The following is a 27645-nucleotide window of genomic DNA, read 5'->3' as shown; positions in this document are numbered from 1 at the left end:
TTTCCCCTGCACAGCAGTCCCTGTGCGGCACTGAACCCGCTGAGACCATCTCCTGGTACCCGCAGCGCTGTGCGTCTCGTTCCCCCCCTCTTCCCCTGTGGATCTTGCGCAGCAGGAGGCACCGCGTCCTGGGTCGCTTGACTCGCATCTCCCTCCCTCCAGCTAACTTGACCGAACACAGGCGGCGCCCACTCTGCCCACGTCCCCGGGGAAGCCCTCTTCCTGGCTGCAGCGACCTCAGCTTCCTGCTCCTCCTCTCAGGCTGCGCGGATCTCCCTGGCCACAAGGGGGCGCGGCGGGGTGCGGGGAAAAGCATTTCCCTTTTTCCATCTTCTCTGGCTGGTCCTTCCTTTTCGTAAGGCTCAACTTGGGATTTCCATTCAATTTTCCCCGAGTACTGGACAAGCCCCTCCTCCTGGTCCTGTGGTCTTCAAAACACAAGTCCTTCCACTTTCCCGGCACTCACTCCTGCCGCTGCTGATCTATAACCGGAGGTTTTGCTTTTAGCGTTGACACAAACCCCGAAGGGCAAATAAAGAATCACAATCAGAACGCACAGTCTGTGTGCCACACATTCAGACAGTAGAACAAGGGCGAATACTCTACTGGCTGTGAGCCAGGAAAGCCTCCACTGTGCTACAGCTTTGAAGTGGGTTTTAAAGGATGAATAGGAGTTCACTGGATAGGGAGGAATGGGGAGCGATTCTAAGCAGAGTGAGACTATGTAAGTATGGAAAGGCCCGAGGACAAAAGCCCAGTACCAGGCAAAAGTTGTAATTTGGGACAAGAGTGTAAAGGGCATTGAGAGCCGAGTAGTAGACTTTGTTAGTCTGAAGGGTGGGATGGAGGGCAGGTTGTGGAGAGGCCTCAGTCGGGCTCTGGGAATCTGATCTTCGGCCCACCCAGGCCTCCGGAGATTTGAGAAAACTTCACCCGGGCCCAGAGACTGACCTTGCTCAGCAGGGCCCTCTGGGTCACTTAGTGAGTCTAGACAAACCTACCCTGCCCTTGCAATCGCGTTGGCCTTAGGTCTTCTTTCCCTTTTAAAAATGATGGAGATCCCCAAAGAGTTTTTGTTTCTATCAATATTGACTTGATAGAAATGTAAGCCAAGAAAAAATTAAAACATTCCTTTAAAATAAAATGCATCCCATGGTAGGATTTTTTTTCAAGCTTCTTTTCGTGAAAGTCATTTTCAAAAAAGTCTGTGAGAAGAACTGCATTGCATTTGGACTTCTGCAAATTCCTTCGCCCCAGAGACGAATCATAACGTGGAAACGGGCTGTTCCCGATAGGCCAGCGCTGGAGTGGCCGCCAGCTCGGGAGGAGCCACCAGTGCCTTGGGAGTACGGTGCTGGGGAGCAGCCCTGAAGCAGGCTAGACAAAGGGAGCTTGAGGCTCACGCCAAGACTTTGGTGTGTGTGGGGGTGTGTGGCGCTGGGGACTGTGCCCAGGACCCTCACAGGTGCATCCAGTAGCTACGTCCTCTCCCCTTTTCTTCTGAGTCTGAGCTGCCTGGGCCGGCCCTTCCATGCCAGCCTCCGGAGTGGCTGGGATCAGGCGGAAAGAGAAGGGTGCAGAGTCGGGGGATTCTGCTGCAGGGCTGGGAACTGAGAGCAGGGCCTTGTGTATGTGAGGCGGGCGCTCTGCCCCGGAGCTCCTGGCCCAGGCTTCACTCCGCACTCTTACATCATAGGAGAACGGCGGGGAGGGCTTCTCCCCCTTAATGGCTTCCATTTCGTGGTTGCGTCTGCGCCCATCTCCGTCTTTCAGTGCACTCGCACCCCGACTTCCACCAGCAACCTGTGCCTGCCTCAATGGCTCTGTTATCTGGAGGGAAAAAACAGAGTTCGGGAGAAGACCGAGCTGGCCTAGATCTCACCACCGCCAATGCTAGCCATGCACCCGACTCACTCAAAGTCCTTCCCCAGGGACAGTGGCAGCAAATTGGGGTTCTTGGGGTCCATCTAGGACTTCACAGCCCACCCAACTTGCAGGGTCAGCAGCAGCCTGCCGTTTCCCCTCCAGCCACTTGCTGTGTTCAAATCTGGGGCAGAGGGCCTGGGATTGAAGAAGGAAAACAGAGCTCAAGATTCTTGGTGGCTTTTAGAGCTGAAGGGTGGCAGAAAAGAGAGAGCTCAGGGCCGCAGGAAAGATGACAGAAGTCATCACCACAGTTTGTTTACTGTCTACTTATCTATCCATATTGCCTTCATGGCGTCTTTTTTCCAGTCCTGCCCTGGGTTCTGCGGACACAGAGATGAAAGGCACAGCCCTGAAATCCAGACAGCTTTCATTACCTTACGTGGATGAGCAGTAGAACAAGGGTCTCACTTCCAGGGGAGACTCGCGCGGCTGTAGGAACAGAGGGGCAAGGTCCTTAGTGGCAAAAAAGGGCCATGGGGCTTGGGAGGGCTTCCTGGCAGAGGGGCCAGGTACACATTTTTAGATAGAGAATTAGCAAGATAAAGGAGGTGGGAACAATTCAGTCAAGCGCCAGCCCATGGTGTGGTGTTTTCTCATGAGAGAAGCAGTTTGTGGTAAGCTGAGCACGGGACTGTGGGGACCACGAGGAGCCCAGCGTTCCGGGCTGTGTCCCTCAGCTTCTCCTGCTGTGTCCCTCGCCATCACCAGCTCCATGAAGAAGGCAACTGCTGCAGGACGAGTAAGGCCTTCCCCATCCGGTGCAGCCCCACGACAGGTAGAAATGCTGAGTCCTCCTAGCACACTGGCTCCACTGGTAAGTCCAGTGGATAAAAACAGTTAAAACACGAATGCTGTGCAAGGACAAAGGCCCAGAGGGTGGCAGCTGAGCACCTGAACTAGAAAAGCGGCCAAGTGCCTAAGGGGACTGATGGTGGCAGAGACGGAAATGGTATCAAGGATGGTAGGGAGCCAAGTTTCTCAGCATTCAAGGAAGGAGCTGGAATAGGGAAAGGGAGGTGCTAGGATGAACCTCACAGATCTGGATTAGAACTGAGGGAAGCGAAGGGAATCCTGAGCTTTCAGTTACTGTGTATTTTCTGTGTGCACTGAGAGCCTAGAACAGCAGGCTCCAGAGCCACGAGTGCACCTAGAGCAGAGTTTTGGTTTCCAATAGAACGTCCACGGTAGGGAACTGGAGCTCCTTGGAGGAATGACTCATTCCAGGGCCAGGCACGGAAAGAACGAGAGCCTGAAATAGATTCCTGTCCCCGGAAGGAAGGCAGCTTTGAGGGCGTAAGGGCACAACATAAAACACACCACGGGCCGGGGGTTTGGCTCAGTGGTTTTGCCACCTGCTTCACAAGTGCAAGGACCTGAGTTCAATCCCCGGTACCAAAAAATAAATAAATAAAATAAAATAAAATAAAACACACCAACCGGCTTTAAGAAAACACACCCTGGCAAAGTTTGGGGCAATTCAAGCATCAAAATAATTGTAGCAATTCATTATACACCATTGACTAAAACAGAAGTCCAGGTCCATACAGATGCAAACACATGGGGGAACAAGATGTGAGAATGAGAGCTCTGACCAACAATTACAGGGGAATTTGAAAATAAGTGCTAGTCTCCGTGAGAGTGATGACGAATTCAGAAGCACCAATGGGTACTAAAATTCATGGGGAAAAGTTTGGTGAGAACTAGGACAGCTACAATGGCTCAGATTATCTCATCAGATTATGTAGCAATACCTGTGGACTACAGCAATTCAGTGGAGAAGTCTGGCAGATACCACCTTCTTCGAGCAGCCAAAGTAAATACCATCAGCGATGGGGCAAATGCCAGTCCTGTGCCACCACGTGGGACAGTGAGAAGAGCACAGTAAGTGCTTTGATGTGTCTTCCGAAAATGCACATCCTTAGGACGGGGTTGAGGGAGCAGCAGGCACGGGTGAAGGGTCACTACAGCAACTGTCGTGCGCTGTCACTGTGATGACGGTGAAGGGAGAGAACCTTTAGACTGAAGGAGACGAACTAAATGCACCATCGTGAAGCGGTTTCCTGGACTGGATGGACCCTTCTGCTATGGAGAACTTCACCCGGACAACTGCAAAATGTAAAAGGGTGCTCCGGTGAAGGGGCGGACAGGTGTCTGGGAGCTCTCTGTACAGTTCTCATAACTTTTCTGCAAGCTGGAAATGAGGACGGAAAAGTTGCTAATGTCCTTTGCAAAACGTTGGTGGGGGGAACAAACCTCAAAACCATCCTGAGTTACAACAGTGCTGTGATTTAGACCTAAAAGGCCCCCGCCCCACCCAGGCTCATGTGTTCACAGGCAGGACTCTTGCGAGGTGATTGGGCCCTGGGGTCACCGTATGCATCAGTGGATAAGTCCCCTGAAGGGTTCACAAGTGAACGTGCTCTTGGGAGGTGGCCCGACGGGAGGGGGTGCGTCACTGGGCGCTGCCTGCAGAGGGTGCGTCTTCTCTTCTAGATCTTGCTTTCTCCACTTCCTGGTTGGCACGGGTTGGGCCGCTTTCCTTCACCATCGTGTCTTTTCTGCCTTCGAGTCAGCCAACCCGACCTTAGACTACTACTCTCTGGATCTGTGAGCCAGACAGACCTCTCCTTTAAGTTGCAGATGACAGGTATTTTGTCCCAGTGCTGGGAAGGGTAACACAATTTGGGCTCGGGGCTTGGGTGAAGAAGCTGGAAGCTGTCGTGGAGAGAGGCAGTAGGGGCCTCTAGGTCACAGCATGGCTTGGAAGCCCTGTCTTGCTGCCACCGTGTGTGGCCCAAACAAATGTGGAAAGTCTTTCCTTGCCAAAAGGCGGGCAAAGGCTGTGCTGGAGCCCAAGTCCTGCTGCTCTGGATGCCATCTCGCACCCCCCAGACCTTCCACAGCGCCATGGCCTGGGAGGACACCGAGGTGGCACAGGTGCAGGCTGGCATGGAGTGTGACCTGGAAACTGCTGTGCTTGTGCTGCACCTGCAATTTGGGGATGAGGCTGCCCACTGCCTCCCGCTGCAGCGTGGTCTTGTGCTGTGGCCCAGGCTAGGGGGATCCCAGGCGGGCTATTGCTCGGCCTGGCCTGGGAGGTGCTGTGCCTTCCTCAGCCTGTGGCCAGAGACACTGTGCTCATGAGAACTGTGGGTCCCGTGGCAAGGTAAAAAAATGTCTGCTTCCCCACAGACGGGATGGCCTTGCTGAGAAGAATCTGGTAGAGAAAACCCAGAGCTCCACAGGGAGTGGGTCTTAGCTGTGGCTGCGGGGGAGCCCAGAAAGGAACTGCCAGAGGACAGTGAGAGAGTGAAGGAAAGTGGTGGAGGTGATGGCAGGCAATGGAGGGCAGCACAGACCAGCCAGGGACCGTCCATTTGGACCTAGGGATCATGAAGGCACAGGTGACCGTCCCTACCTCAGGCTGTTCCTGCAAGTTGGGGGCAGCTGTGATGACATCACCTACAGTGCAGGACCCTTCTCATCCATCACACCCAGGGCTTCTGGAGCAAGCTTTCTAAAAATTCCCCCAGCCACCATCACCCTCTCTCAACAACCAAGATAGAGAGGTACGGAGATACTGGAACAGCTTGGAAAGCTTGGCCTTGCCAAGTTGGGCTATAAAACCAAGTTCTACTTTGGACATAACCCCATTTCCAAAATAAGTGCTCCTTAAGGACTAGGGATGTGGTCCTTCCGGTCAGCCAGGTGGTTTCTCCTACTCCAGTCCAGTGGTTCCCAGCTCACGAGCTCCAGTCCCTAAGTCAGGGGAACCTAGAAACAACTGTAGCTTCCTTGGGTGGGTTTTCAAACCACAGCTCTATGGATGCTGACAAGATCGTCGATAATCAACAAGAATTATGGCCCCATCCCCTGCAGCACTACCTGATGAGTGAAAGGCCCTGTGGAAAGGCAAGACCAGGCCAGCCCCAGAAAAGCAGCCGGCCTCCACTGATCTGCATGTCTCCTGACTACCTCCTCTGGCCCTCTTCCTGGCTCTCTACACATGGTTAGCTGTCTACCTTTTCTTCATGTCAGCTTCTGTGTACTGAGGCCCTTTGGACTTTTAGCTACAAGAATAAGGCACTTATGATCGTGCTTTTTCCTCCCCCATAACCTTGTTTTGTTGGTGGTTTTTACAATAGTGTCACATCATGAGATGTCACCCCTACTGTTTACATGTTAAGCACTTTTACATCAGATGTGTGCTGCCTTTTCTGTACTGCCTAGACTCTCTTCTTGGCTCTGGCCCAACCCATGGACATTCACAAGTCATCCTTAAGGATAACCAGAGTATCCTCAAGCTCTGCTCTTTCACGACCAGTGATTTGCTGGGCTTCATGTGTATGATGGCCATGATGTCATCAGTGACAAGTGTTTCTACTGCCATTGCAGACTGAAGTCAGTGCACACAGTACTGGCCATCAGCCAGAATTATTGTGTGGGTCTGGGAGCGCCAGCAGTCAAGAACTACCTGTGGGGTTGGTACCTTGCCAGAGCAGGAGATACACAGGGACTTCCAGGAACCTACTGGCTCAGACCGATGGGCAGGCTGGTATGTGTGGACATGTGCTGTCTTCATGCTGTGGCTCTGCCAACGAAGTACTTTTGTCAACTCCTCTTATTCACCTTAGATGTCACCCACTGAGTGCCCTCGTGGAGGGGCTAAAGAGGGATATCGCATCTTTGGACCTCTATTTAATTTCATCTCCATATTACTTTAACTTCCAGACCTCCTTCCTTCCTCTTGCCCTTCATTTTGATAGTAGCATAGCTCAGGTGGAGAAAAGACAAATCAGTTTCTGTCATACAGGCAGGGAGGCAGCTGGGGACCTGCTGTGCATCCTCCTATTCTAGGCCAAAACAGAGGAAACCAAGTGGATCTGTAGAGGCCAAGTGGGCCTGTAGTCAGACTCTGGTCCTTATTCCTGAGGCTCACTCTACAATTCTGAAGTTGTGTGAAACCTGCTGGCAAATGTGGTCTAGTGTCTATCTTATGATCCTTCTGCCTCACCCTCTCAGAAAGCTGGGGTTACAGGTGTGTCACATCTGATGAGTGTCTATTCTTGACTTTTGTGTGTTTGCTTCTTACCACCTAGAAGACTTTTGTCTCCTCGGAGGTAGTCTCAGCCACCTGGACCATCAGCCCCTTGCTTTCCCACCCTGACAATCCTCTGCTCTACCTTCACATGCCCACAGGCATAGGCATTTGTCTCTACTATGGGGATCCCAAGGTGCTCCTCCGGCACGGGGAATCTGTTCTAGACTTTAGGTGTTAGGTTATTTCCAGTAGGTGTGCAATCAACTGCAGATCAAAAATATTCTGGAAACAGTGCATGCGGATTCATTTCACTAAGAGCGCTAACAACCGTTTACATAACATTGACATTTTGTTAGGCACTGTAACCCAGAGATGACAAAGTATACAGGGTGTACACAGGTTATAGCAGAAAGCATACTGTGAGAGTCCTGGAGTGGGGAGAACCTTCTACACACAGCTGGGAAGCTATTGGAGGAAGGCCGATAACGAAGGTAGCAAGAATGGAAAACTAGGTTGATACATAAGGCAGAAGATATATACATATCCCCAGCTAGGTGATACTTGTTAAAATGGCCTGTCACACAGACCACATGAGTGAAACAGGTTCTTTTGGTCCTCTCAGCCCCATCTCCCCAGTGAATAGTCTTAGAATAGTCCTTCAAACTCTGCATCTTGACAGAGAAGGCTCTTTGCAACCAACCAATTTATCATCCTTCACTCCCAGTCTTTCTCTTATCAAGTCCAAGCCTTCATTCCCTGCCTTGTCACTGCCCTGCCACCCTCCCACCCTGGAAACTCCCCCATCGCCCAGGTCTGCCTGCTAGACTCCTCCCTCTAGGGGTCACCTATTCCATCCTTTCACTGCGGCTGATCCCAGGACCTTCAAGTTCCCAGATGCATCCGTCTTTTTTTTTAAGTCAGTATGCCAGGATGCTGTTTACAGTGTGTTTAGTGCTAGATTTCATACTCTTACTCTAAGAATAAGAAACAGCAACAGCTAAGAGTAAATTCAAGTATTCACTTAGATACTAGGAGGCTGGCACATCCAGACACTGGGGATGCTGCTGTTTCTTTACAAAGAGATTTTATCAGTAACATGGAGACCAAAGTCAAACTAAAAATGAAGTCAGGAATCAGAATGCCAAGGAATACAAAGCATATAATTTAACACATGATGGCCTGGTCAGTTCAGAACAGGGTGGCCCTTTACAGAAAAGGGCTGGTTGGTAATTACACTTTGTAGGTCACACAATGTGTTGTACACACTCAACAGCAAACCTTTGTAGCACAAAGCAGCTACGGACAAGACGTTATGTGTTGCTGTTTCAGTAAGAAATGTATTTTAAAACCATTTAGCTCATGGACTTTACAAAGGGCCCAGGTATGGTTCATGAGCTAAGTCTACCAGCCTCTGGAATAGTAAAATAAAGTAGAAAGTGGACCGCACACCTGCAGCCAGATACACCCACACCTTATGGCCTGGAGACAGAGGCCAGAACAGAGCCGGTCATGAAGAACTTCTTTCAAATTGTTTATTTTTTGGTTATATATTTTATAGCAGCCTTTGGCAGGCTGCTATAAGACAAGATGTGCAGTCAACAGCCTTCATACACCCTGACTTCTATCATCTCAGTATCGCCTGTGTTGATGTGCTGGCCGAGAAAAGAACAAGGAGACACAGTAAAGTCAAGATAGTGCCCGGCCTCCTATACGCAATTACTCATCAATAATGAATAGGTGACAGAAACATTTTGTCAACTTTCAAGCGAAGATTTTTTTTTTTTCTGGTACCGGAGATTGAACTCAGGACCTTGTACTTGCGAGGCAGGCGCAGTGCAACTGAGCTAAATCCCTGGCTCCTCAACCTAAGATTCTATGAGAGAATCACTTAAAAAATGAGAAATGCAATATTGGATGTATTGAAAATATTTTATAGTCAATTCTCTAGAATCTTAGTCATCTGGTACAGGAAAAAATTATAAGGTGGAACACTTGTTATTTTTAAACAATGAAAAGAAATATTTGACTAGAGGATGGCAAAGACTTTTACAAATATAAACTCAGGTTTCCTCGCATTTTCCACAGTACAGCTAACAATAAAAATATTTTAAAAATCGATGACAGTAGACCTTAAACACGAAATTCCAAAGTCAAATAGCCACTTAACATTAAGAGATTTACCAAAACTATTTATAAATTAAACAGTAACAGCAAAAGGCACAAAAAGCCCATTTAATTTATGGTGTGCTGGCTGATAAACAAGCAGCAGATAAACAAGGTAATATAAAGAATGGTCAAAACTTGGCCTGAGCAGTCTTCTGATAATTAGTAATCATACTATCCGGTAGCTTTGTTGTTCAAGGACAACAGTTCCATGTCACCAACTTCTGCTGTCCCTTTCCAGAGAAAAGAAGTGGCTGCTGTTATTCCCTGCTGCTAGTTCTTTATTGTTACGAGCAATAATGTAGCAGATTGCCATAAAATAAATGAGAGTATTACATTATCTGGCCAGAGTGTTACCCATCTTCCGAACTCATTGCTCTGCCTTGAAAGATTTACAAATCCCCATTTTATTCTCCTGAGATATATGCACGATTCATTGTAAAACATACAGGTAATACAAAGTCCAAAAGCCAATCATGTTTATGGAATAAACACATGAAAATCAGACGTGGTACATTGTGAAGAAAAATCATGGTTTCATTTATTTTCACAAGAGACAAGTTATGAGTGTGATGTAAAAGCTTAAGAGTCACCACGGAACTAAGGATATTGCAAGAGGTTATGCAGGGAGAAATCTGTGCAAATTCATCTTCTTAGTATCAGATGGTTAAGAAAAAATATCATTTCTTTAAATAGTCTTGTTTATATTTAGGAAAATAGATTTGATAAACTGAACAAGCAGATATTTGCCCTCTCTTTATGATCAAATGACAATAACAATGGAGACTCCAAAGAAAAACTGATGGAAAAAAAATCCAAATAAAAGCCAACACCGCTATTAAAGAGTTTTCTTTTAATATGCCATGAGATATCTTGATTGTGTATTTTCCAAAGTACTTTTTCCCAGCCACATCTCCCAACCCTTCCAGGAGAATGTATCAATTTTTCAATGCAGTAAAAGATGCTGGCTTATAGTTCTATTTACGTCTTTTTGAAAGTTAATATAATACTAATGACTTAAGTGGCAATACATTCTTATCTAATGAAGGAAAAAATTTACAAGTATCAGAAACCCAGTTTTGAAACATTTGGATTAATTTTGAATCAAATCAGCATTCTGCGTTTTTGCTTTTGTTTTTTGTTCTAAAGGCAGCAGCTTGACTAACTTGCTGTTAAATACATTTCTGCTGAGGACAGAGGGAAGAGAGGAAGAGAGAACAAATGCTGCATTTCTCCATTGGCCCCAAAAGTGCTAACTTCACAACAGGATACATCAAAAGCAAACATGCAATGGTTGTTTTAAATCTTTTACTGCAAGATAACAATGAAGCAAACAGTTATTAGACACCTACTAATTTTCCCCCCAAAACAAAAAATGTAAACAAGAAAATAACTCTGCCTATACTTGTACAGCTTCCCAAATCATGTTAGAAGGGTCTCGCATTCAATGATCAAGAAATTTTAAAATAGTAGTATAATTTCTGATTTAAGAAAAAGTTCGCCTTCTCCCTTCCCACACCCCAAGTATTTAACGTCAAAGAATGGGCTTCCTTACACATTAATTTTATACTTATGTGAAGCAGCAACAATGACCATTGATAATTTGGCATGTCTGTTTACAGTTGCTCCAAAATTCTTTTCAGTTTCAAAAAGCCGTTATCCAGTGTTGCCATGAAACAGAGACTATAAATTCTAGGTAGCAAGGATTTGTTTGGAAACCAATGTTAGGTCAAGAAATATAAAGCAGGGCATTACACTAAATTTCTGGATCTAGTACACTAAAAGGAGTGAAACCTAGGAAAAGTCACCTACTGTTTTATAGAAGAAATAAAGACCTGCAAAAGCCGATTTTTGGTTGTATATTTTACACACTGTATGGATTTGCGGCATCTGCTAATCGAAGCAGACATGCACTGTAATTTATCCCTGCCCTGTATCCTAGATCCCTCCCACCCCACCCCAACAATCTATCGTATACCAAGTACTGTGGATATGAACCCAAGTCATCCCAGACAATCCAGTGAACAAAGTTAGTGTAATGCACTGGTGTGAAGTGTGAGATACAAAAAAGTCCCTTTCAATCTTCATCAAAGTTCTGCTGTAGAAGAAAATTGGCAGCCAAATTCTCATTCTTCTCACAAGCAAAATATGCTTGTATCACAAGTCCTTCAGGAAATCCTAATGCCTTTAACTGGAAGAAAAGAAAGAAAAAGTAAGTTCAACACACCAGCCATGGCATTTTTACGAGTAGCTAACCGTCCTGGTTTAAAAATAAGTAACCCCGGGCTAGGGATTTAGCTAAGTGGTGCAACTGCACCTGCCTTGCAAGCACAAGGTCCTGAGTTTGATTGGGGGATGATCCTACAGAAATACAGAATTTTGTAAATCAAAAGATTTCAGTTTTTAAGGGCAAAGATAAGGATGAAAGCACTGGAAAGTGTTCACCGCACAGAATTATCTATTTTCTTTGTTAAAGTAACCTTGTCTGTCACATGGATCAACAAGTATTATTCTCAATCTCTATGCCTTATTCAACACTGCATATTGGAAACACAGACGATTGATTATTAGGGCAATCACATGCTGTATTTTGAAATCAAGACATGCTATTTTATTTTTGTCTGTTCTACATGTAGAGCATTTTAAATGGTGATACCAGCTACTTAATTTCATTTTCCTAATCTACTGGAAATCACCTGTGGCTCAATATTCACTTGCTTTTATTTTTTGGTTTTGTGAATCAAGGTCTTCCTTTGTCATTCAGGCTAGTCTCAAACTCTTGGTGATGCTCCTGCCTGCCAGCCTTCTGAACAGTGGGATTATGGTAGGCACCACCATGCCCAGTCCTTTTAAAGGCCTTTAAACACTCAAGTCAATTTCCTAACTCAGTAAGTACTACTATTATTTGTCAACCAAATGTTATTCATGAACACCCTCTTCAAATGTCTCAATCATCTTGTATCAAGGCTTAAAAATAACTTAACCAGGCAAAATTCCAGTTCAGCAAAGTAAATATTCACCCATGAAAGAACTAAAAAATGAGTTTAAGTCTTGTCCAAATCAAAGCTAGGACAACTGAAACACAAAATTAATTGCTAAACTAGAGGGCAAAATTGAACTACAGATACATGTAAGATTCAAAGACACAAATATGTTCAAAATAATGGAAGATATACAACACACAAGCAATAACCAGAAGCAAGCTAGAGTAGTTATATTAGACAAAATAGATTTAAAAATTACTAGTGACAAAAAGTATTTTCTGACTGCTCCCTGCAAAAGCCAGGAAGAAACAAGTAATTCTAAACATGTATAGAGAACCTTTAAATACAAGCAACAAAAACTGATAGCATCACAAGGAGAAATTGCCAATTCAATGATAAGAGTTGGGAGATTTCAACACAACCACTTTCAAAAGCAGACAAAATTACACAGATGACCAATAAAGAAATTCAACACTGTAAGCCTAACAGACCTAAATTGTGGAACACTTAGTAAGGGGAGATTATACATTCTATAACTTGTTTACCCATGTTAAAAATGAGGGAGAAATTAAATAACTAATGACAGTGTCATTAAAAACTAGGTTACTACAGTGCCACGATGTATGCTGGCCAACCTAGTAAAAATGGACAACCAGGATAGCTGAAATCTAATGTGTACATTTTATAATTTTTACATGATTCATAAATATTCTTATTTTATATTTTAGTGACAACAGGGAAGTAAAATTTGAAATGTAAGAATTGAACAGTTTAGAATTGGGTATATACTTCAATCATTTTCTGTGAATTATAAAACATTAATGAAAATTTTATTTTTTAAATATTTGTATACCTGTCCCATGCAAGACCTGCTAGCCTAGTGTCTTTGCAAAGGGCAAGGAGGCAGTGCCGGGCTAAGACTGTCCTGACTGCAATCCTGAGGGCAGGGCTCTATTTGGCTGTGTGCAACAGAGCTCTCTCCAGTGAATCCCAGGGGAGCAGCTAAGCGATGTGACCACTGAGCGTGTGAAATACTGCTAGAGGGACTAAGGAAATGCATTTTCAGTTTTACTTAAACTTACCCTTTCTATAGCTTCTTTTTCCTGAGGTGTTACTTGGATGTAGTTCATGTGCCCACTTCCAGCTTCAGCGATTCCTCCACTGCCACCTCCGCCACTTCCTCCTTGACCACCAGCTTCCTGAACTGGTTCATTTAACATCTGAATAAAATGCTCCTGGTGTTGGCTAATTTGCTGTGGGAATGTGAAGGACAGAGACAATACAATGACATTAAGCATCTTAAGGAAAACAGCAACTTTAAATACAAATAAAAGGCAGTAACTCTGCACTGGTAATATTTCAGAGCTATTTATTGCATACTATTAAAGAAACTCATTTTTTTTTCTTTTTATTGAGGTTATTGGTACAATCTAGGTATACAATACAATTACATTCATCATTGGGATTCTGCACCTTTACATAATAGGTCTTGATTCTCATTTTTCCCCTTGTCCCTGCCCTCCCTTCACCCGCTCCTCCCCTCCCCATTTACAAACACTTTATTTCCATTTTTTTCAGAAGAAACTCATTATTTTTGAGCGAGGTAAACAGTAAAGTGAATTCAAATTCTTTCACGAATGTCCCCCTCATAAAAATCAATGTTTAGGGCCAGGGATTTAGCTCAGTGGTACCGTGCCTGCCTCACCCTCACAAGTGCAAGGTCCTGAGTTCAATGCCCGGCACCAAAAAACAAACAAACAAACAACAAACAAACAAAAACGTTTAAAAACTACTTTGGGACTGCAAGCTGAGACACTTACTCTTTTTTGTTTTTTTGAGACAGGGTCTTGCTATGTATATATATATATATATATAGTCCAGGCTGGCCTCAGCCTCCAAAGTGCTGAGATTGCAGGCATGTGCTAACATGTCCAGCAATTTATTCTTGATATATACATAGGTTTACTAGTAGGTGGTACAATGTCGTACAAAACTCAAATACTTCCTGATCTGAGCATTACATAAGCCCTCAGCTTATGTAATGTGCTTTTTTGCGGGGGGTGTTGAGAGAGTGTCACTACCTACTTTAGGCTGGCCTTGAACTCTTGGTAATACTCAGTTTCCTGAGTGCTTGGATTACAGACAGCCATGCACCACCATACCCAGCTCAAGAACTATATTTTTTAAGAGGCAGTGTCCCACTGGTAATAAATTTATGAAAAGTGATTTATTTACAAAACAGCTTCTCAGATTCCTCAGTATGCCTACATGCACCGGGAATCTGCAAAAAGGAAATATAATATGATTCCCAAACTTAATGTTTGACCAACTTAAATTAATCTTTATATGGCAACTCTTTGCAGCATACCTTCTGAAACATAGTATTCTACTTGGTGTAGCTCAGAGTACAGTCTAGCCATTTGCAAAGAGTACATAAGAAAGAAAGGGATGTTCATGAACTTTTCAAAATGTGATACATGACATTCTAATCCCACTTTCAAAATTAACATTAAGTTATCACCTGCAGTAATTGAGGATTCTCTCGACCTATCTGTTGTAGCAATGCTGGAAGCAGGGAAGGATTCTGTTGGATAATTTGTCTCATCTGTTGAAACTGAGGCTGATTCCGTAAAAACTCAAGAGGATGTCCTGAAATACACATAAACATTTTTAAACAAAACCAATATATATAACTAAGAGCTGGCTAACTTATACAATGAGATGGCAAATCCAGTGGAAAAAAAATGAATTGAGTTCTCAGACATAATCAAGCAAATTAAATGACAAAAATCTTCAAACTATACCAATATGCAAATCTTTTCCTCCAATTTATATAAATTCTTATTAGGGCATATTAATTTCCCAGAAGACTAGGCACATCCATGTACGCATAAATACTTTTTACACCATTACCATCCCTTCTACTCCCTCCCCATCTCCTTGCTCTTCCCCAACAGTTTCCCTTCTATATTTGCCTCTTTTCTGCATTGCACATATTAGAGAAAACATATGATACATGTCTTTCTTAGTCAACATAAAAATCTTACACTGCAAAAATCATTCCTACTAATAAAAGCGAAGCATGGAGAACATTGTAAGGACCAAGCTTTCCTACAAATGCCCTAAGTACTACTACCCCGAAATACTAATTGGGCCTTCATGTGTTCTATCAAAATAGAAAGTATTAACAGTGGTTCCAGCTGCTCACAAGTTCCTATGAAAGTTATATAGCAAAATAAATAGAAGCAATACCCCCAGTTACTTTATAATAGGGTAATGTAGCACTTAAAGATGGAATAAATTCTGAGAAACATGTGGTTAGGTGATTCTGTCACTGTGTAAACATCACATGCTGTACTTATACAAACTACGATGGGCGTGGCATAAGTAGGCAACACAATCTTATGGGATCACAGTTGTTAATGAAAACACTGCTATGTGCACACGACTATACAACCAAAAATCCTCAAAGAACGCAACCTGATCTTGAGTTCTTGGGAAAAAAAATGCTAATCCAAAGTGAGAGAAAAATACTTCCTACTTAAAAGTTAAGAGATCAGGTGGACTTTTAATACAAGCTTAATAGCCACTGGAAAAAGATTCTGGTTATTAACATTAAACTCCAAACATTTACAGTCATAAACACTTAATATAAGCTGCAAGACAATCCAGTATTAGTACACCCAACTTTTTAGTCTAAATCCCTTTACTTAAATGAAAACAACAAATGTGATGTTTTTGGGATGCTGGCAGCTTGTCTTGGTTACAAATGAAACATATAAAGATGATTTTATTTTTGAGAAAAATGAGTAAGGACAATTCTTTCCTCAAAAGAATATTTTAAAATTTCATGAAATAATGAAATTTCATAACAGAGGTGAATAACAGGTTACTATACATTATCTTCAAAGTGGTTATTCAGAGTATAAGACAGACAAAAATGATTCTTAGAAGAAACAGATAATAGCACAAAACTTTCTTTTCAATAAACTATGAAACTAGAAATACAAATAAAACTAGCGTATTATTTCTGAAACAAGACTAGGTAATTTGTGGTATTACTTGAACTTTTCCCTACTTATCTTCTATTTTGTTCTCTTTGTGTGTGTGTGTGTGTGTGTGTACACATACATACAAAAGCTTGTGTGCCTGACTCACTTCACTTAACAGTGTTTTCAGGTTACACCCACTTAACCTATGAACACTTCAAATTGATCTTTGTGGCAGAGCAGTGCTCCATCATCTATAAGCACCACATCTCCTTAACCATTTGTCTGCTGATGGACATTCATGCTGTTTCAAAGATCTAGCTATTATAAACTGTGCTGCTATAAGCATGGGTATGTATCACTGTTAATATGATTTTAACTCATTTGCAAAGATACCTAAAGGGCAATAGCTGGGTCAAATGGAATTTTTAGGGTTTTCTGTTGTTGTTTATTAAGACAGGGTCTCACGATGTAGTTCAGGCTAGCCTCAAAATTATGGCAATCATCCTACCTCAGCCTCCTGAATGCTGGTATTACAGGTGTGTGCCATACCTGGCATATTTTTAGTTCTTTGAGGTATCTCCACACTGATTTTCATAGCAGTTGTTTTTAGTTTACATTCCCATCAACGATGTAAAAGAGTTCCTTTCCCCCACATCCCTGCCATGTAATTAGATTTTTTGATGACAGCCATTCTTTTAAGATGGCATCTCAATGTAGTTGTATTTAATACAGACTGAACCACTATCCCATGCATGTACCAAATCAGAGTTGCCTGACAGTAAGACATACCAATTATAGTCCTGTTGTTAATGTGTTAATTTGCAAAGTAATGACAATTCTTAAATGTTATCATGTTCTTAATTATTTGAGAAAACAATCCTTCCAGTTAAAATAATCACAAAACATGGGTGTTTATTCCTATGTATCCTTAGTCTTAAGAATAAAGAAAATGAGACTCACAGATGAAGGACTGAATGAGACAACACTCCAAATCTGAACCAGAACAGGGACTTCCTCCTTCCACTACCATGTAGGACCCCAACAAACAAAAGGCAACTTATCCTTTGGGATACTAACAAAGTACTTAGGGATTTTCATCAACCAGAGCTGGCTGTTTTAACGAATGGTAGGAAACACAGTAAAGAATGACCTCTTCAAAACTTTACAGTTTAAATTACTTTATTAGTACACTTAAAAGAATGAAGGAAAATGATTCCTGGGCTCATTACAGGTTCTAGGCTTTTCTCTGCAGTGAAATTCATGGCAATGGAACTGGTTTTTCTTTTTGTTTGTTTTTGGTTTGTTGTGGTACAGGGGACTGAACTCAGGTGGCAGAACCACTGAACAATCCCCAGCCTGGCAATGGAACTCTTCAGCACTGACCACCAAGGAGATCTGAATTCTAGCTTTTTTTTTTTTCCTCTGTGGACACAGGATTTTAAATCCCTCAGGGTTAATTTCCCTCGTTGTACACTAACTACTATGATCTTTCTGGCTTTGAAACCGTACATATTTAACATAACCAAAATGGAAAAGTATCTTTTAGACACTTTAGAATATATTATAATATTCAAAAAAGAATATGCTGTTAGGCAAAACTGAAGCACTAATGTTTAATATAAGCAAGGACACCTTTTATATTCACTTGGGAACATTTCTTTTGAGCTCTTCTTTAGCATTACCGAATCCAGGAGTTCTGTTATCTGAAAGTTCCTACCCACCCAAAAAATACTACTTTACCTCCAGAACTTGTTGTTGTAGTAGCTGCTGTTGTAGTTGCTGCAGCTGCAGCCACCGCAGAGGACTGAGGCGTCCCAGTACTAGTTGCTTGTGGAGGGTCAACCACAGCCTGACTTTCTCTATCTCCAGGGATTCCCTACAACACAATTTCCAAGTTTTAAGACATATCATCATGCAAAGTTAGCTAAATAATATATACACAGTTAAAGATTTATAGTCTAGTTAATATTCTTAATTTCCCTAAGTATAGAACAGATAGAGGTCTACTTCAATGAAAAGTAAAGGATTTTAGCCAGGCGTGGTGGCACAGGCCTGTAATCCCAACACTCAGAAGGCTGAAGCAGGATTGCAAAATTCCAGGCCAGCCTGGAACAGTGAGATCCTGACTCAAAAAAGAAAGTAAAGGATTTTAAATTGCATGTACTCAGAAATGGTCTGTATGTGTTGTAGCACTCCAATGCTAAATGTTAATACATATGTCATTAAAATTAAACATAACCAAGGTTTTGAGCTACACGTTGCTCTAGCTGGTTTTTTAATTTCTTGGAAACTGTCATCAGCTATTGCTTCATTATACAAGGACTGCATCTAGCCTTAAGACGAGCAAAAAGGAAGACGATAATTTTGAAATGATTCCTGGAAAAAAGTGGAATGACATAGATCAGGTTATCATAGTGGCCAAGAAAGAAGATCTCTGTCATCCTTTTATAACCATGGTTCTGAGAAAGTATGACCCAAAAGATGTCACTTAACAACTAAAATGAATTTTTCAAATTCACAAAAATATAAATTTAAATAATATAACTTTTAGGTGATTTTTTGGTATGTTTAATGTATGTATAGCTATTACAGCCTGAAATTACACTGAAACTTTCAGGACCCCCAATTTTGATACACATGACTTACAGTTTTTAGCTACAACTATTAAAGTCTTTATCAAATTTAGATACTGAAAGGAGAAAGCAAGTATTACAACTGAATAAAAACAGTAAATGCTTCCATTTTCTAATAAACTACAAACTAAACTTATTAGAAGTCACTGCAGGAAAGGGGAAAAAGTGTTTTAGAGAGGTCACCAATTCAAGTCCTTAGACGAGAAGTCCTTAAGTGCTGACTAAGTGCAGATTTAAGGGCCAGGGCTTCCATCAAATTCTCCAACAGGCTGGTTAAATTAAAAAGCCAGACAACACTGCTACAGATCTACCTCTAATTCCCAAACATTGTATACAGCCATTTATTAGGTATAAATGACCAATACTTCTTCCCACTCATTTACCTGCACTTGTATGTTAGCTAATAACAGGTTAACACAGCCCCTGTTCAAGCCAATCAACAGTAAATATAACAAAGATACAATTTAAAGTGTTTCCTGAACTCATCTCCCATCTGTTTATATAATTACATTTGACCCTAAGCAGTAGTTTTAAAATTCAACTTTGGAAAAAGTGATTCTCCTGTTCCTTAAAGTTCACATACATTAAACAGAAAGATCTGATACCACACAGAATTTTAATCAGGTATAAATTAAAGCCATTTCATGAAAGGAAAGCCAATACATTATTACAGACTCTGGAGCTGCAAAGTACACCCTAAACTGATCCATAACCATCAACGCAATGATTTCTCAATTACAAAAAGACACGTAAATCAGCTGCCAAGATTTAAAGACAATACTCCAGAGGATAATGGAAAAAGTGAATTCAAACAGATAAACTGTATATGCCAAGACTCACATGCCAATGCACAGGGAAATAATCAATGGTGGCAAAGCACAGTGATTTGGCTATGACTGAGGGACCTTGAAGCTATTTGGCTAATGAAAAGGAGTTTCTAATGAAATGCAACCAAGAAATAAAGAAATGAGCTACACTATGGACTATACAGTATTTTCCAAAGAATCAGAATCATGGCTAAGATTATCTTTGGAGCAATTCAGACTTAGATTAATATTCCAAGAATATCAAAGATAATTACAGAACAAAAATTAAGACTAAAAAGGATTAAGCCAGCGTCATTCCAATATTGTGGTAGTTTAGTCTATAAGCACATTTGTGTGACTTGCAGACTTTGGTGCTGATAAAATGCGAAGAACTTCAATGTCCACATTATTTATCAAAAACCTTTACCCCACACCCCCCAACCATTCAGAAGTTTAACTGTTAACTGACAACAAGCTAACAAATCAAAAGATCAACAGAGTCAGGCAAGGAATATCACACTAAGATGTACCACGACAGTAAGGCATGGTGACACACACCTGTAATCTCAATAACTCCAGAGTATGAGGCAGAAGGAAGGTAAATCCAAAGCCAGACCGGGGAACTTACTGAGACTGTCTCAAAATAAAATTTAAAAAGGGCTGGATGTACAGCTCAATGGTAGGGTACTTGCTTAGCATGCTCAAGGCCTTGGGATCAATTGTCAATACAAAAAAATAAAGAAATCATAAGCATGATATTGGTTCAGGAATGAATGAAAGGTGAGCAAATTAAAGATTTTTATGACCTAAATCTTTTCCTCAGCTGTTCAGGAAAATCTGGGATCAAACCTGTCCAGATAAACCAGAAATTAAAAAAAAAAAATTTTTTTTTTTTTTTGGTACTGGGGATCAAACTCAGGTCCTTGCGCTTGTGAGGCAGCTGCCAGAACCACTGAGCTAAATCCCCAGCCCCAGAAATCAAAATTCTTACATGAATTCTCCCAGTTTTCTGAAGTTGGAAATTAATTACAAAAATTTGTACAGTACAAACAAGTAAAATTTGCTCTGGGCTCCCAGATCATGGTGCAGCTAAAAAACTACTAAAATATTGGCCCATTAGTTTAAAAAACATGTCCCATAACCAACATACAATTCGGGTATAAGGCATACAAACAAGTAAAATTTGCTCTGGGCTCCCAGATCATGGTGCAGCTAAAAAACTACTAAAATATGGCCCATTAGTTTAAAAAACATGTCCCATAACCAACATACAATTCGGGTATAAGGCGCTACTCAATTAAGTCAATTTTGTAACTTATTTAGCCATGTTTTCTAACTAAAATAACAGCAGAGTCATACAGAAAAGGTAACATTCTAAGAAAAAAAAAAGCACATATAAATTAGCACACACTTCCTTTAAAATTATGTGTTTTGAGATTTTTGATCTTCAGAAGAAGGAAAAAAGTGAAATAGGTTTCTCACCATTAAAAGATACTCCACTGCTCTGTCAGGGTTGTTGAAACTGGCTCTCAGGGCTGCAATTACTTGCTCTCGTTCATAGCCCATAGACATGATCTCAGTTACCATATTCTCATAAGACTGACCTGTCACTAAAAACAGAGAAAGAAAAAGGATAGGAACTTTTAACACACATTCTCTATTCATTTCTTTACTGCATATATATATCTATGTTTCAGATATTACTGTGTTAGTTATCAAGACAATTAACAGTCTAAATTACAACAAGCGTGTAGTAGGCAGAACAATGGTCCCCCAAAGATGCCCATGCCCTCGTGCCTAGAACCTATAAATATGTTAAGATTATATGGCAAAGGAGAAGTAAAGCTGTACTACATGACAGTGAAGTTGTTAATCAGCTGACTTTCAGATACAAACTCATCCTGGACTTTCTGAGTGGGCTCAATGTCATCCTAAGAGTCCTTAAAAATAGAAAAGGGAGGCCCAGGGATGTTGCTCAGTGGTTCTGCCGCCTACTCTGCAAGCACAAGGTCCAGAGTTTGATTCCTGGTACCAAAAAAACCAAAACAAAACAAAAAAAGAGGCAGGCAGGCAGATGAGTGTCAGAGAGGATCAGAGGACAAAAGCACAACCAAAGAAGTTATGCTGTGGCCTTTGAAGGAAAAAGGAACCAAGAGACAAGGTATGTGTGAAGCCTCAAGAAGCTGGGACCGTCAAGGAAATGGATTCTCTCCCAGTCTCAGAAAGAACACAATCAGGCTGAGCTTTTGATCGGCCAGCAAGTCTTTCATCAGACTTCTAATTTATAACACCTTAGAATAGTGAGCCTGTTATTTTATACCAAATAAGTTTGTGTTAACTTACTGTAGCTTTTTTTCTTTTTTTTTTTGAGACAGGGTCTTGCTATGTAGTCCAGCAATCCTGCCTCAGGCCCCCAAGTGCTGGGATTACAGGCATCACAACACCTGGCTTTTGGTGATAATTTAAGAGTAAAGCGAAAATGAGTCATGTTTCATAGGCATAACTGAAAGCCAGGCTCAAGTCAGTCCACACCTATAATCTCAGCACTCAGGAGATAGATGAGGTGAGAAGATCACTTGAGTCCAGGAGTTTGAGATCAGCCTGGGAAACACAGTGAGAGCCCATCTCAAAATACAAAAACAAACACACCAAAAAAAAAAAAGGAGAAAGGAAAGGTCTCCATTTTCAGAACTGGTCCATTTGTCCACTCTCTTCCCTCCATAGCCACAGCTGTCTACAAATGCTGTGCCCACTTCCTCACACTCCACTCATTCAACAGATTTGCCCTCAAATGTTCCTCCTGTTGTCTCTCTTCTCTCTTTCAATAAATAGTACCTCTAATCATCCAAGTGCTTAACCAGAAACCATACTTTTAATTCCTTTTCACTTTCTTCCACATCCATTCTAGCAGTGGATTTGGTAGGTCCCATGTCCAGATTATATACCAAACCCATCTAGCTCCTGTGTCCACTGCCGTCTATCAAGACTGGCCCACAGCAATCTGTGGGTTGGGACTGCCACTCTTCCCCCACCCACAACTCATTCTTTAGCTATTTAAGAAGAAAACTTCACCGCATTTGAAGCTCCCAATGCACCTCTCCTATCTCTGGGTTAATCAACAAGTCACACCTTTCCCTGCCCACATCAGCTGTCTTCAGATGGGCAGGTTTTTCTAAATTTATTATTATTATTATTATTTTTTTGTACCGGGGATTGAACTCGGGTCCTTGAGCTTGCAAGGCAGGCCACTGAACCGCTGAGCTAAATCCCCGGTCCCGGTTTTTCTAAATTTAAAAGCTACAGTGTCAGGATTTATTGCCTAAACCTGCTCAGTAGCTCCAGTTTTCTTTATGAAGGTCTCTGGTTTTCTCAGTATCATTTATCATGATTTGCTATTTATTTTTCCTTTTCCCCCATCTAAACCCAGGTTCACCTGTGTGTGGGGCATTACATTTTATATAAATTTATTAATCATTTAATAAGTTTTTTTCCCCCACCGAATTTTCAAAAACAGAGTTATTTAAAAGCTAAAATACCTACATATGGATGTGATTTGTTCTCTCAAGGGTTCAAGTGTTGGAGACCTGGTGCCAGTGTGGTGATAGGAGGTGGTGGGTTTTTAAGAAGTGAGGCTTGCCTGATTTCCCCCTACTGTTCTAATAGTTTAATCATGTATCATTTCATTTTGCCTGTTGAAAGTGTGCATTTGTCTCTGACATTTTTAAATTTGATCCTATGTTACAGGATTTATACTTATCATCGTAGGCAGCTGTATCTTTTTCTTCAGCTGTGTAGTGGCTATTCTTGGATATTTGCTCTCACATCAATTTTTGAATCAGCTGTCAAGGCTCTTTAAAAAACAAAAAGAATAAAAACTATTGGAAAACAAAAAGAGGTCTATTGTGAGATGGTTGGGTCACCGGGGAAAATGCCTAAGAAGGGACTAAGGTAATTCTTGTGGGACCCTGAGTTAGCTGTCTCACCGTATGGCCTCTCCCTCTCACGCTTCTGTCATTGTGATATCTTCCTTTAAGAGGCCTTCACAGAGCACAGCCAAGCAGTTATCACTGCTCTGCCCTTGGGTTTCCAGAACTACACTAAATAAGTCTCTTTAAAAAGTATTCAGATATTGCATTAAAACAACAGAAAAAGGCTAATACATGACCTTTCTTTTCCCATTCCATAAATCACTTTGTAATTTTTAAAATTTTCTTACTTATCCACTGTGGTAAAGTTCAAAGCCATTCAATCACCTAGTTCCCAGATAAGAGAAAAAGGCATCAACACAAACAACTGAGAGCTGCAGAAGACAAGAACTGTACTATTTTAAGATAGCACAACTGATTTCGTTTTCACAATAACCTGGAGAAGGTTTATTTTCATCTTTCACATTAGAGGACGAGGTTAGAGATTAGTAATGTGAACAAGGTATCAAGGACTAGTAAGTCCCAGAACAGAGATACACACAGGATACCAGAGCCCAGACAACGCACACCCAAATTACCACACCATGCCTCTGAAAATTATGTTTCCAAATTAATCAAATTCCAAAAACAGAAAAAGAAATAAATGTCTTTAAGCAGTAAGATACTTTTTAGACCCTAAAAGTACAAGGAGAAATGACTTGTAGAAAAACTTGGGAGAACAGACAAGAGACAGAGCTAATAACACTGAAGTGGTGAGGAAGAACCTCTTAAGAATGAGTTCTGGACTCATTTGAAGTAACAATGACCTCATCAGATTTGCCTTTTACAAGTCCACTCTGGCAGGAAGAGACCAGATGGAAGAGGATAATGCAAAAGTGAGGTAAGCACCTGAACTAAAGTAACTGAAAATACTCCAGAGACTTTAGGAAAGAGAATTAATCAGACTCACTGGGCTAAGGATGGTAACACTTTGCCTAGGCCAAGGTAGGATGACGATGCAAGCAAGGAAACAAAGAACAATCAGATGGGGAACAGAAAGTTGAGTCAATCTGAAATCTAAGACGTTGGCGGAAGTTGTAGTCTTTCTGGTTGGCAGTTTAAACAACTAAGTCGGGGAGCGCTGACTTAATTGTTTAAACTGCCAACCAGAAAGCCTGTGACTTCCAAATCCATAGTAAATGCACAGTATTGGCCATTCCCAAAGTTTAAACTTTGAACTTTGGCCTAGAGCAGAACCAGTAAGGTGAGGTAAAACAGAATTACCTAGAAAGCCTGAAAAGAATGATTGGGGCTATGGATCAGGAAGAGAGGTGTCAGAAGTCACAGAAGGAAACTTGAAAGAGGCATAGAATCAACACAGAGATCAGGTAAATAAAAGATTAAAGAACAAAGGAATTTCTGTACCAGAAAGTTGAGAAGGGGTACTCAGAAGACATAAAGATGAAAAAGAAAGACATCATTTTCAGAGGCTCAGGTGTAGCAGCAGTCTTGTTGGCCAGACTTCAGCAGCATTAAGGTAAGTGCCAGCTGGCTCCAGCTCTGAAGCTACAGAACAGCTGGCATTCTCCAGGTAACCCTCTTTCCTAGCCCTTCCAATACATTGTAACTAATATTCTAAGGGTAATAAGCCTTTTTGTGTTTCAAGTACAGTGACTTCTGTCTTCCTGACTGGATGCTAACTGATGCAGTATTTGGTGGCAGAGAAGCCACAGTTAATTCCTTCAAAATGAAAACCTGGGTTTGACGTACTTAGGCTGTCTTAGATTGTGTAAGTTATTTTGACACTGTAAAACATACTCCACAAAAATGAGGGCACCAGAGAACTCAAGTCCAGTTGGGTGAGAGGACCTACTCCAGAGCCTTTCAGAGTGCTACTGTTGGAGAAAACCCAGCTGTTGCAGGAGCTCATACTGCACTGAAGCAGCTGAGCCCACCCTTCCCCAGCCTTCTATCCACTGACCCAAAGAACAGGAATAGCACTACTGGCCAATAAATTAATAACCTGTAGAAACTGTACCAGAGAGTTACAATGAGCAAGGAAAAGGATAATTTTGACAGATTAAGGGTGAAGGAAGAAGGAAATGTTTTATTCAGCTAGTAAAATTAAAATCTGAAATAAGAAGGCATTTTTGCTATAAGCCAATACAAATACCAAAATGTAGGTGGAAATCTGCAGGGTCATCCAATTGAGAACATGGAGATGAATAAACATGAAGAGTGAGGACAGAAACTGTGTACGCTCAAGACATTTCATAATAAATCTGTAACAGATTAAACCTTCTCAAGATCACATTTAAACATATAAAATATCAATGTTTTCATTAACACCAGGGGTTAACAAAATCTTTTTACGCCTCGATTGTAAATAACCATGAATACTAACGCATTACTGTGCTCTAACAAAGTGAAATACAAACTTCTTTCCCATCTCCAGTAGGTTATACAGAAGATAAAGTGCATACTCACCAAGGGCACTTGTTGCATCTTCAAAAAGGTTTGACCGAGAAGAATCTCCTGATGTACTGGAAAAGGTTTTTAGAAAGATCACATTTCAAAAAGCATGTAAAATTCAATCTGTATGTTTAGTAACTATCCAACTCATAAAAAAGATTTTTGACTTTAAATACAAATATTTAAATAGTCACTTTCAGATTATATAACATACACATTGCATTATATGTAACATTTATGGCCTGGAATAAATTTTCAATCTTAATATTCCTTCTGTTCTAAGAATCCATTATTTATATGTCCATAGTTTACTCTATCTAAGAAATATGAAAAAGATAATCCACAATTAAAATAATGGATAAGTCAAGTCACAGAAGAAATGTCAAAATCGGCCTATGATTAAATAGCATACATAGAAGCCAATTTTGGCTAAAAGTCTTTATATAGCCAGGTTTTATAGGTAAGTTTGAACAATGAAATTGAAGAAAGGCACTGAAGTCAAGAAAAATAGCATATACAAAAAAGGCAGATGTGGGAGAACTCCAAGATCTAATCTACATACACATGTAAACCAATTTACAAAGACTAAGTTATTCTTGGGGAATCACAGCTAAGTTTAGAGTAACAAAACAGATAAAATTTTGAGAGAGCTTGAAGAGATGGCTGAAGAGAAATAATCTCAAGTTTACAAAAGTGGCAAAGGTAGGAGTCAGAAGTTTAAATCAGCGTACACACACACATACACAGATACACACACATGCAAAGACCCTACCCCCATTCTCATTTTTTGTTAATGTTTTTTTTAAGACAGAGTCTTGCTATGTAGCACAGGCTGGCCTCAAACTCACAGAGATCTTCCTGTCTCAGCCTCCTGAATGCTGGGATTATAGGCATGGGCCACCACACCTGACTCATTTCAATTCTTAAAACATTAACAAAACAATTAATTATAAGGGGAGCAAGAGTGTTTAAAAGGGTACTGGGGGTGTAAGTATGAACATATGTAAGAAAACCCAGTATTTTATAAAATGAATATGTAATAGTAAAGGGGGGACCCATATTATACGCCAGTTCTGAGAGAGCATTCTATAGAACAGCAAGAGCTAGGGAACACATATTGGAACTCAAACTTTCTAAGCCTCAGTTTCTTCATCAATTCCATGAGGTCAACAACAGTTACACTCCCAAGTATTTTGGGTAGGGTTTATTGCTAGTAAGATGCTCAGGAAAGTACCTGGCATCATGACACCCAAATTATTATTATGGTTAAAATAACCCTTAGGTATATTTTAAGTTTCTACACTAACTAGACAGTAAAAATGTCTCTACTGAATGTGGAGAAAGTAAGTTTCAAAAAGAATACATATATAAAAGCTAAACTGGGCTGGAGATTTTGCTCAGTGGCACTGTACCTGCTTCACAAGTGCAAGGTCTCTAGTACGCGGTGGGGTAGGGTGTTAGCTTTATATATAAGCTAAATAATTTTTCAGCACAGGACCCCTACTCTAAAGACAATCACGAAGTTGCCGGTGTCTATTAAGAATGACTAGTGTCGTGCTTTTGTGTGGTTTTTAAAAACTATTTTTATTAGTACACGTTTCAGTACATAGTGACTACATTCATCAAGGAGAGTTGGTACATACACATAACACCTCTTTCTTTCTTTTCTTTTCCTTCCTCCCCGCCTTTCCTTCTTTTCTTGTTGGGGTACCGGATCAAACTC

General features: G+C 41.3%; 1 protein-coding gene across 1 annotated transcript in view; it reads right to left on the bottom strand.

Annotated features, from left to right (window-relative positions):
• Positions 1–10424: 10424 nt before the first annotated feature.
• The window catches only part of Rad23b (RAD23 homolog B, nucleotide excision repair protein), a 41067-nt gene continuing 23846 nt past the window's right edge, over positions 10425–27645 (bottom strand). The window contains exons 6-11 of the mRNA XM_010639456.1: positions 25938–25993; positions 21028–21155; positions 17847–17982; positions 14636–14763; positions 13197–13367; positions 10425–11321 (exon numbers count right to left, since the gene is read on the bottom strand). Coding sequence (XP_010637758.1) covers positions 11208–11321; positions 13197–13367; positions 14636–14763; positions 17847–17982; positions 21028–21155; positions 25938–25993 — 733 coding nt within the window. The 3' untranslated portion in view covers positions 10425–11207. The remainder of the gene's footprint in view (positions 11322–13196; positions 13368–14635; positions 14764–17846; positions 17983–21027; positions 21156–25937; positions 25994–27645) is intronic.

The sequence above is a fragment of the Fukomys damarensis genome, unplaced genomic scaffold (assembly GCF_012274545.1).
Source record: "Fukomys damarensis isolate Sample0158 unplaced genomic scaffold, DMR_v1.0_HiC HiC_scaffold_36, whole genome shotgun sequence".
Classification (NCBI taxonomy): Eukaryota; Metazoa; Chordata; class Mammalia; order Rodentia; family Bathyergidae; genus Fukomys; species Fukomys damarensis.
Note: the sequence above shows the minus strand (reverse complement) of the source record. Positions and strands in the feature narration are given on the sequence as shown.